This window comes from Tupaia chinensis, unplaced genomic scaffold (assembly GCF_000334495.1).
Source record: "Tupaia chinensis unplaced genomic scaffold, TupChi_1.0 Scaffold000394_1, whole genome shotgun sequence".
Lineage (NCBI taxonomy): Eukaryota > Metazoa > Chordata > Mammalia > Scandentia > Tupaiidae > Tupaia > Tupaia belangeri.
In genome coordinates, this window is record NW_006159896.1 from 1,965,809 (window position 1) to 1,977,180 (window position 11,372).

The window sequence follows — 11,372 nt, forward strand, 5'->3', positions numbered from 1 at the left end:
TTTACTTCCTAGACGCACCTGTAGAAAGCCTCCTTCCCCCCACTTCAAGATCAGTTGGTGTCCCTAGTACATAATGAGTGTTTTCTTATTGCCATCTCCTCCAGGAAGGCGTCCTAGACTCCTTCGCCGCGCTCAGACTTAATCTCTCCTTCCTTCTGAAAGCCGCCGCGCGCTCTGCCGCTGTCCAGCACTGTGGTGCTGACCGCAGTCTGCTCAGACGCCGGCGTTGCTTGTCTGTCCTCTTAGCCTAAGACCTTCCTTGAGGATAGGGTGTGGTTTATCGATCTCCTTACCCACCCCGGTGCAGATCTCAGGGCCCTCCTCAGGGAAGAAGCAGGCACCGTTGGGAGAATTTATTCCGATTTCTTTGCTCTTTTTTGGGATAGGGACCCATGAGTAAGGACTTTTCCTACAGCAACATCCTAGGACAGAAGTTCTCCTGGGGCAGGGTGAAGTTGGGAGGGAAGAATAAAGGGGGAGTCCCCCTGGATGCCGACCACTGTGTCCCCCCTCCCCAGTTCTCCAAGGAGAAGTACATCCTGGACTCGTCGCCAGAGAAACTGCACAAGGAGTTGGAGGAGGAGCTCAAACTCAGCAGCACAGACCTTCGCAGTCACGCCTGGTACCACGGCCGCATCCCCAGAGAGGTGAGCAGGCCCGAGCTGGCAGCTGCCCTGGACCCTCCGGCCACTGCCTCCGCCAGCCCTGGCCCTGGCCCAGCCACCAGGAGGGCTCTGACCTACTGCTCGGCAGCTCTGACCCGGGGGACTAGGATGAGGTCTAGCTCTGCTGTTTACTGACAGCGAGCCTCAGTGTCCTCAGCCGTGAAATGGCCCTCCTGGTCAGAGCTGTTGGGGACTCCACAGAACAGGCACGTGAAGCACTTCCCGTGGTGTCTGACGCCAGCGAGCTGTGGATGCCGGCCTCGTTGTCCTTGGCACCGTTAGGTTACCGATCTCGGCACCAGCCTCTGTGTGTTTGGTTGGTATAGTCCTCGGCCTCCTCGGTTTGCGCAAAGCTGAGTTTCTGGCCTGTGACTTTACAGCCACAGACCCGGACTCTAGACGACCTGCTCCTTCCCTCGCTGGAGCCCTACTCCCTTGCCGAGCCCTGACTCTGCCAGCCCTGTGCTGGGCTTCCAGGATGCAGAGATAGAAGAGCTGGTGCCTTCTTGTGAGGGCTGGTGGCCCCAGATGTGGGCTGACAGCAGGCAGACAGAGCCCCGTGAGAGAAGTGTCAGGATGAAGCACCCAGCATGAATGAGGAGGGATACTGAGGGAGGCCTTTTTGAGATGGATAGGATTTCTCCAGTGGCAGGGCAGGAAGGGCGTTCCAGGCAGGATACTGGGTCCCTGCTCCAGGCCTCAGATGTCAGGTATCTCTCTTTAGTGGGTCCTCTGTGCCCTGGGTCTGGTCTTAGCACCCCCAACCCCAGGTGGCTGTGTGCCCCAGACCCCGGGTCTGGCCCTCTCCGGCCTCCCCACCCCAACTCCAGCCTCACCATGCCTCCTGCAGGTCTCAGAGACCCTGGTTCAGCGCAATGGGGACTTCCTCATCCGGGACTCGCTCACCAGCCTGGGCGACTACGTGCTCACTTGCCGCTGGCGCAACCAGGCCTTGCACTTCAAGATCAACAAGGTGGTGGTGAAGGCGGGCGAGAGCTACACCCACATCCAGTACCTGTTTGAGCAGGAGAGCTTCGACCACGTGCCCGCCCTGGTGCGCTACCATGTGGGCAGCCGCAAGGCCGTGTCGGAGCAGAGCGGCGCCATCATCTACTGCCCCGTCAACCGCACCTTCCCGCTGCGCTACCTCGAGGCCAGCTACGGCCTGGGCCAGGGCAGTGGCAAGGCTGCCAGCCCCGCCAGCCCTTCGGGCCCCAAGGGCAGCCACATGAAGCGGCGCAGCGTCACCATGACCGACGGGCTCACCGCAGACAAGGTCACCCGCAGCGACGGCTGCCCCACCAGGTGAGCTGGAACCCCATCTGTCAATTCTGGGTGTTGGTCATCGGGTGCTGGCCAGAGGAGGGGGTGTGAACTGGCCCCTGGAGCCCCACTGTGCAGGGAGAAGCAGAAGGAAGGCCAGGCTGCACTGAGCGGAGACCCAGAGGCGGAAGACCAGGGCTGCATTCCCAGTTCTGCCACTTACTGGCTGTGTGCCCCTGACCCTGCCACTCCTCGCTCACCTCTGTGCTCCCATCTAGAGAGTCCTCACTCAAGCCTCCCCTGGAGCCCGTTCCTGCCTCCTGAGGCCATCCGCTCCCACCCCATCTAGGCCAAGGGCACCAGAGCAGAGAGCACTGCAGTGCGGGACACTGCACAGGGAGTGGGGTGTCCTCGGTGACATCGTAATGACACCCGGTGGCCTCGGGGCTGGGTAAGACCGGCCCCAGACCACAGAGAAAGCCTCTCGGCTAATGGTGCCTGAGGCCCTCCTTGCTGGCTCTACACGGAGTGCGCTCAGCTGTGTTGACCTCTCCTGCCCCTGGGAGATGGGTCCAGTCCGTACCTCCGCCTCATAAATGAGAAAATAGGCTTAGAGAAGGAAGCTGCCTGCCAGCGAGTGGTGCCCCCTAATTTACACGGCCTGTCTGGCTGTCTGCGGGGAGACTGCCATCCTGTGCCACCAGCTGAACCCTCAGGCTACATCTCCCTGGGCCTGAGCTGAGTGCAGACACCCAAGGATTTGGACTGTGGGCAGCAGTCACTTGATCTGTGGTTTGGAACCAGTGAACATAAAGGGGTCCAGATCCACAGCCGCATGCGGCGAGGCATCCTGAGCCTCATGTGGGAGCAGAGAGGAGAGGCCAGGACAGTGGTCTGGCTCTGTCAGGCCCCCAGCCCGCCCACCTAGCCCCTCTCTTCAGGCAGTTCTCCAAGTCAGGGGCGAGGTCCACAGGAAGGGAGTGGCTATGCAAGTTGTAGACTGAACAGCGGCTCCTGGACTAGGATAGTGGGGACTAAGACCCACCCTGCCCTCTGGTTATCAAGCAGAGTGAGGGGCCCCCTAGTGATGGGCCATGTTTGCCCAGAGGTGGCTATGATTAACTATCATGTACAAAGCCGCCTTGTGGGGTGGTGGGGTTCTGGCTAGAGCTCCCTTCCTGTCTTTCTCCTCATGGGGACAGAGGAGACACAGAGGTGCCTGGGAAGCCTCAGCTTAGCCAGGTGTCCCCAAACCTTGTCCTCCTAGGTGGTCTCAGTTTGTGGGAGGGGAATGCTGGGTAGGGATGAAGATGGAGAGCAAGACGAGGTGGGGGGACTCCGAGGAGGGACAGCGAGGTGCATGAGAGGGACAACGGGGCATGCTGGCAGCGAGGTGGGTCTGGGTTCCAGCTCAGTCCTGACTTGTGGGTGACCTCAGCCCAGCCCTTCCCAGCTCTTCTGCCTCTGGGCTCCAGTTTCTGTGCCTGTCAATTGGGAGGCTGAACTCAACCCTCAAGTCTTTCTGCCTCTGAGGCTCAGGGGATGGAGGCGGGATCCCGGGGTGGGCTGAGGCCCTGCCCGCTGGGCCCTGCTCACAAGGAAGGTGTCTGCTCCACAGCGCTTCCCTGCCCCAGCCCCGGGACTCCATCCGCAGCTGCGCCCTCAGCATGGACCAGATCCCGGACCTGCGCTCGCCCATGGCCCCCATCTCTGAGAGCCCCAGCTCCCCCGCCTACAGCACCGGTATGGGTATGGCCATGTGTCTCTCGTGACCTCTGTCACCCATGTGTGGTCGTGTGCATTTCTGCCTTGCCTTTTCCGAGTACAACGCCCTGCAAGACCAGCTAGCGGAACTATGTATAGCAACACACAAAACATATTCCTGATTGTTCTTTCAACGATTTACTGGGCCCCTATTGGACGCCAGGCCTGGGTGTGGAATGGGTGCCTAGCATGTGCTCCAGAAGTGGTGAAGCCTGCTGGAAGTGGGCGCAGGGGAGGGGGGCTGGGCTCCCGTGCTGACGTACTGCCACACACGGCAACACTCAGCCTCTCCCATGGGGTGCTTGGCTGGGCCTGCATCTGCTGAGACTCCGGGGACTTGTTATCCCCGATTCCAAGTAGCTGGCTCAAACGAGGCTGGTGGTTTTGTTTGTTTGTTTATTTGTTTGTTTTTTAACATACTTTATTTATTTTTTTTCTTGAGAGGTTTTTGCTATAGGGTGTGTGCGCTCGCCAGACAGACAAGATAGAAAGACAGAAAGTGAGAAACCACCTCCCAGGCGGGACAACCATGCCGCAATCCCTTCTCCTCCATTCTCCTCTCGGGATCTTGGGCACGCACGCACACACGCCCGGCGTGAGTTTAAGCCACCGGGTCCGGGACATGAACCGTGGTCGACTATGTGGGAGTCCAGCGACATAGCCATTACACTAACTGCTGGTCCCAAGAATTAAACATTTTTAAAATTTCTTCCATGATGAAGAAAGTGAAAGAGAGAGATAGTGAGACCCCCCCACGGGGTCTTGGTGCCTTGATCTGCCCCGGCCAGCACTGGATCATGGGCACACGCCTGACCAGCATAGTCAGGGAGATCTCCAGGTACAAACCTGGACCCTTCTCACGTGGGCCAGCCTCACAGAGTGGCCCCTGTCAGGCCCGGAACAGAATTTACTTTGTAGAGCAGTTTTAGAATCACATCAGAGGCCAGTAGGTGGCATGGCAATTAAGGCCACTGGACTCCCATATGGTCGACCATGGTTCGAGTCCTGGACTCCCAGCTTGCTTTCTCACTTTCTCTCTCTCTTTCTGTATCTCTCTTCAAATTAAAATATAATAGGAACAAATCAAATTAATAAAATGAAATTTTAAAAATACTTTAAAAATAATAATTAATACAATTAAATAAATCTTTTAAAAAGAATATTTATTTATTTATTTATTAGGACCAAAGTTACAGGGTTAGCCCCACAGTCCAGCAGGTGAGTGTTGTGCAGTGAGAGTTGGATCCCAGATGGCCAAGTATGGTTCAAACCCTGGCCTAGCAACTTGGAAACCATACTAGGCACATATGAACATGCCCAGGATCCTGACTGATGGAAAAAAGATTATTGTTTGACCAGGCCCCACCATGGTGCTTTCTCTTTCTTGCATTACTCTCTCAGCTGTGCATATGCACAAGCCTTCTGACAAAAAGAAAAAGGTCTCAAATTTAAAGGATGCTGATAATAATCAAAATTATAATTTAATGAGCACTTATTACATTCAGGATTAAGCAATTAGGCACTAACTCATTTAATCTGTATAGCAATCCTTTGTAAACATTTTATATCTTTATTTTACATATGGGAAGGTAAAGTATTATGAGCTTAACTTGTCCGTAGATACAGAACTTCACGATTCAAATTTAGGTAGTTTAACTACAGAAGCTTCTACATACTTTATTTATTTTTTTTCTTGAGAGGTTTTTGCTATAGGGCGCATGCTCTCGCCAGAAAGACAGAGAGAGACAGAGAGACAGAAAGCGAGAAATCACCCCCCAGGGAGGATGGCCATGCCACAATCTCTTCTCCATTCTCCTCTCGGGATCTTGGGCACGCACGCACACACGCCCGGCGTGAGTTTAAGCCACCGGGTCCGGGACATGAACCGTGGTCGACTATGTGGGAGTCCAGCGACATAGCCATTACACTAACTGCTGGTCCCAAGAATTAAACATTTTTAAAATTTCTTCCATGATGAAGAAAGTGAAAGAGAGAGATAGTGAGACCCCCCCACGGGGTCTTGGTGCCTTGATCTGCCCCGGCCAGCACTGGATCATGGGCACACGCCTGACCAGCATAGTCAGGGAGATCTCCAGGTACAAACCTGGACCCTTCTCACGTGGGCCAGCCTCACAGAGTGGCCCCTGTCAGGCCCGGAACAGAATTTACTTTGTAGAGCAGTTTTAGAATCACATCAGAGGCCAGTAGGTGGCATGGCAATTAAGGCCACTGGACTCCCATATGGTCGACCATGGTTCGAGTCCTGGACTCCCAGCTTGCTTTCTCACTTTCTCTCTCTCTTTCTTTATCTCTCTTCAAATTAAAATATAATAGGAACAAATCAAATTAATAAAATGAAATTTTAAAAATACTTTAAAAATAATAATTAATACAATTAAATAAATCTTTTAAAAAGAATATTTATTTATTTATTAACTGCCAGGTCCGGGACCCAAACCGTGGTTGGTCATGTGGGAGTCCAGTACCCTTAACCAGCATGCTACCTGTTGGCCCCTAAATAAATAATTATTAATAAAGAATCACAGCAAAACTGAGTGGAAAGAACACAGAGCACTGTGCTTTCTTAAAAATACAAGGCAACAGTATTTTTACTGTAGAAACATGCCACTAGTTCATTTCCAGGGGGAACATGAAAGAATAAAAAAGAACGTTTTAGGCCAGCCAGTGTGGCATGGTGGTTCAGGCAGCTGGGTCCCACATGGCTGACTGCACAGTTTGAGTCCCAGACTTACTGGCTTGAAGAACACACCAGGTGGGTGTGTGTATCCAAAATCCAAGAAGGAGAAACAGAGAAGGGATTGCTGCGTAACCATCCCTGCAGTGGGGGTGCTGTTTCACCTTCTGTCTCTCTGTCCCTCCAGCAAAGTGCACGCACGCTCTAGCAAGTTTTTTTTTTTGGAGAGGTTTTTGCTATAGGGCGCATGCTCTCGCCAGAAAGACAGAGAGAGACAGAGAGACAGAAAGCGAGAAATCACCCCCCAGGGAGGATGGCCATGCCACAATCTCTTCTCCATTCTCCTCTCGGAATCTTGGGCACGCATGCACACGAAGTCACTGGGTCTGGGACTCGAATTACGGTTGACTACGTGGGAGTCCAGCAACACAGCCATTACACCAATTGCTGGTCCCCCCTTCTAGCAAATTTAAATAAATAAATAAGAATGTTCTCATCAGGCCACATTGTCCACGTGGAGGCAAGTGTCATGAGAAAGAGGCAGTCCCAGGAGGAAGCCTTGCCTGGCGAGACTGTCCACGCTGCTCTCTATATGCGTTGTCACAGACCCTCCCTAAGTACAGGGCTTTGCCATATGCACAGACCGCCTTCGGAGCAGTATCCCTGAGAATAAGAGTTACCATTCCTGTGTACTGGGCCACCTCCAAGTGACGCAGCAGAGCAGAGCAACCCGAAGTCAGGGTCTAACAGCTGCTTATCTCTCCCAGCTATACCCCTTACTGGCTGGGTGACCTTGGGCAAGTCAGTTTACTTCTCTGAACCTAGTTTTTCTCATCTGTTAAATGAGGATCATAAAGTTACTTACTTTACAGGATGTTGACAGGGTTAAATGGGCTGATATGCAAAGGATCTTGTAGGCAGTGGGAGCTGCCTCAGGGCAAATATCACCTCTTTTCTAAACATTTTTTAGAGCAATCCTGAGAAGTGAGAAAGCACCCTTCCTGGAGGTTGGTCACACTGTAATCCTTTCTCCTCCATTTCTCCTTTAGGGACTTTGGACACACATGCACATGTACCTGGGGTGTTTTTCAAGTAGCCAGGGATGGGAATAGAACCGCACAGCCAGCCATCTGAGATCCAGCCACTTTAACCACTGCCACTGGCTAGCCCTCACCTCTAATAGTTTTTTTCATTTAAAAAATAATTATTTTATTTAACTTTATTTATTATTATTATTATTTTCCATTTTGGTCAGACGGGGGGCGGGGAGTGAGAAAGCAAACCACCAGGTCCAGGACTTGAACCGTGCTTGGCCGTGTGGGAGCCCAGTGTCTTTAACCACCACACCACCTGCCAACTCCCTCATCTCTCATTTTTGCTGTTGGCTTCACTGCTGCTGACGAGTGCACGTGCAGCATGTCACCAGCTGCCGGTGCTACGTTATTACTAACCTAGGGGTAAAGTTCCATGTGGCCCCGTGAGGTCCAGCTAGGGTTCAGCTTCCTGGAATCACTGAAAGCCCCTCCAAGGAGTTCAGTGGCCCCCTGAGGGGGCAGTAGCTCAGGCAGCAACCTCAGGGTAGGGGTCCAGGTGATTTCAGAGAATCACTGAAGGTTTGGCAGAGTCTTCTAGGCCTGGTCTCCACCCATGCGGGGATGCAGGGAAGATGGAGTCTGTCTTTTGGGGAGGGGTGGGGCACCTCCTGGAGTGGGAAGCTGCAGTAACGAGTCCCCTCTCTCTGTCTCTCTGCAGTAACCCGTGTCCACGCTGCGCCTGCAGCCCCCTCTGCCACAGCACCTCCTGCCTCCCCCGTCACCCGCCGCTCCAGTGAGCCCCAGCTGTGTTCCAGAAATGCCCCGAAGCCACTTGGGGAGCTGGACAAGGGCCCTCCCACTAGCCCCTCTCGTGCCCTCTGCAAGGCGTCTCCATCACCGTCACTCAGCAGCTACAGCGACCCGGACTCTGGCCATTACTGCCAGCTCCAGCCTCCCGTTCGTGGCAGCCGGGACTGGGCAGCAGGAGAGGCCTCCAGCCGGCAGGCCAGGAGCTATGGGGAGAGGCTAAAGGAACAGTTAGAAAACGGAGTCCCCGAGGGGGATGGGGGCAAGGCCTTCACAGTCCCCACTGTGGAAGCCACCTCTTCCTTCAACCCAGCCACCTTCCAGTCGCTGCTGATTCCCAAAGATAACCGGCCGCTGGAGGTGGGCCTTCTGCGCAAGGTCAAGGAGCTGCTGACGGAGGTGGACGCCCGGACGCTGGCCCGGCATGTCACCAAGGTGGACTGCCTGGTAGGTGCTGGGAGCGCACTGGTGTGGGGCAGTACTTCTGTCCTCTGGATTTGGGCCAGGGTGGTGAGGGGCCGGCTCCTGCATTCCCCGAGCATAGAGAGTGGGCCTGGATTCTGGCTTCGCGGTTGTGCGCTGTGACTCTGGACTGGTCATTTCGCCTCACTGGCTCTCCATTTTTTCCTTTTAAAAAGCAAAATTCAAGAAACTCCCGCTTCTTCCTGATACCCATTTGGTAGTGGAACTGGGCAGTCCTGAAACTCAGGGGCGTCTGGCTCCCTCCCTGAGGCATTGGCGTGAACTTGGATGGAGTCCCAGAGTGGGCGGCGTCAAGTCTGCTGCCGGTCCAGGCATTAGCGAAGGCCCGACTCCCCGCCCCCACGCCCTCTAGTGGACAAATACAAATAAGCAAAAGCCTTACCCGGCCGTCCATTGTCAATGCCCAGGCCTTTGCTTTGTGGGAGTCTTTGGCCAACTAGGTTGACCTATCAGTTCTCTGTGTGGCTCGGTTTCCCGACTCCAGGTTTGGAGGCACTGATTGTCTGGTTACTCTGGTCTCAGAGTCTAGGAAGCAAGGAAAGAGGGCAGAGATGCTGCCAGGTGAGGAACCCTGGGCAAGGGAGAGACCCAGGTTCTGGACCTGGTGTGTGAACTTGGACAAGGCTTTTTCTCTGTGGGCCTCCGGTGTGTCGTCTGGATTAAGGATATCTTGGCCCTTGATCTCAAAGGAATATTTAATATGCCAGGCACCTCTAGACATTCCCCCTCCACCCCTCCACTTAACAGATGAGGAAACTGAGGCTCAGAGGGAATCACGTGCTCCGTGCCCCACGGTTAGCAGTGAAGTGAGGATCCAACCCGGCCTCCCAGCCAGGCCACCCTCTTAGATAAAGCTCTCTGACTCCCGGATGGCTTGGACCAGCCCTGACAGGAAATTAATCAGCCCTCTGGGTGTCCTTGCAGGTTGCTAGGATACTGGGCGTTACCAAGGAGATGCAGACCCTAATGGGAGTCCGCTGGGGCATGGAGTTGCTCACCCTCCCCCATGGCCGGCAGCTACGACTAGACCTGCTGGAAAGGTAAGGCCAGTTCCCGCGCTCGGGGACTCGCAAGGACACCCCTGGGCCACTCTTCCGTGGCTGTAGTCGGTTGACCAATCACAATCTCAGCCCAGCTCGCAGGGGTTCTGGCCACGCCTCCCAGTTCACTGACCAATCGTAGCCTCTCGATACACAACTCTAAGCAGTCCTGGTTTTCCCAAGACCGAATTCTTTATCTCCGGATTCGCCTTTCGCATCTCCTTGACCACTCATTCGCGTGTCCATCAACCGTGGCCCCGCCTATCAATTCCGGTCTCTTCGTTCATTAGAACAGCTCGGCCCAATGAATTCGACTGAGCCTGCCGCTCTGGGGCTCTGGGCCCGCCCCAGACTTATATTGACCAATCAGAAGCCCCGAGTCGTGCTTTCTTTCCCTCTGGCCGCACCCCCTTATCTCACTGACCCGTTACAACCTCTCACTTGGGCGTCCAAAGACCTGGGGCGGTGGGGCTTTTCTGTCCCCTAACTCTCGCGTCCTTGGCCCACCCCTCTGACGCGGCGATCCCGACAGGTTCCACACCATGTCCATTATGCTGGCGGTGGACATCCTGGGCTGCACCGGCTCCGCCGAGGAGCGGGCCGCGCTGCTGCACAAGACCATCCAGCTGGCTGCCGAGCTGCGCGGGACTATGGGCAACATGTTCAGCTTCGCCGCCGTCATGGGCGCCCTAGACATGGCCCAGGTACAGAGGGGCGTTCCGTGGACCGTGGGCAAGAGCCGTGGGTGCGTTCCTTGGGATGACTGTGTAGCGAGTCAGGAAGCACTTTGTGTTTCTAGGCTGAAAAAGTAGGAAAACTAGGGCAAAGCGAGTTCTTCACGTGCTGACCAAGTTCCCACACTCCCTCGTCTCTGGGCCTCAATCTCCCCAGCTGTCAAATCTATGGGGAGCATGTGTGTCTAAAGAGTAAAACTAAGAGCCAGCAGGTGGCGTAGTGTTAAGGCGCTGGACTCTCACGGTCTACTACAGTTCCAGTCCCGGTCTTGGAAATCAAGCTGAGTGTGTGTGCCCCAAATCCCAAGAGGAGCATGGACGAGAAGTGGCCTTCCCCCTGAGGGGTGGTTTCTCACTTCCTCTCTGTCTCTTTCAGGCAAACACATGCTCCCTATGACAAAAACCTAAAAAAAAAAATTAATTAATGAACTGTAATTTAGTGAGCACTTAATATATACTTCATGATAAGCACTTTATAAGCAGATTTCTCCAAACAGTGTCAAGAGGTGCGTACCTTTATTGTCCCCACTTTACACGTGGAGTAATGAGACAGGGCAGCACCTGCCTATGGTCACAGAGGCCAAAAGGATTAGGACTCGAACCAGGTCTGGCTCATTTCAGAGTTTGGGCCTCTGCTGTGCTGAGTAAATAGGAACAGCAGGGTCCCAGAGGTTCTGTCACTTATTTTTGAATAACCTCAGGGAAGTCATTTCCTTCTCTGAGCCTCAGTCCCCTCCTCTGTAAAGTGGGTTGCTGTGAGGGCTTCACTGGAGATGTTTGAAAAGCAGTCAGCACACTCCCAGGGACACAAATGGTGGCCGTCACCATAGTTGTTAGCCCGCATGTGCGCATCCACTCGGCAGGGCAGCCTGTGGCCAGCAGGCTGG

The 11,372-nt window shown here is 54.3% G+C and overlaps 1 protein-coding gene across 3 annotated transcripts in view; it reads left to right on the top strand.

The window, feature by feature from the left end:
• Positions 1-11,372, top strand: part of SH2D3C (SH2 domain containing 3C) — a 39,075-nt gene that overhangs the window by 25,190 nt on the left and 2,513 nt on the right. For 2 of the 3 annotated variants that reach the window (XM_014590008.2, XM_014590009.2), the window contains 6 exons: positions 519-647; positions 1,516-1,970; positions 3,547-3,677; positions 8,140-8,675; positions 9,636-9,751; positions 10,284-10,455. In XM_014590008.2, the coding sequence (XP_014445494.1) occupies positions 519-647; positions 1,516-1,970; positions 3,547-3,677; positions 8,140-8,675; positions 9,636-9,751; positions 10,284-10,455 (1,539 nt within the window). The remainder of the gene's footprint in view (positions 1-518; positions 648-1,515; positions 1,971-3,546; positions 3,678-8,139; positions 8,676-9,635; positions 9,752-10,283; positions 10,456-11,372) is intronic. The other variant, XM_006154070.3, reaches the window with a different exon arrangement.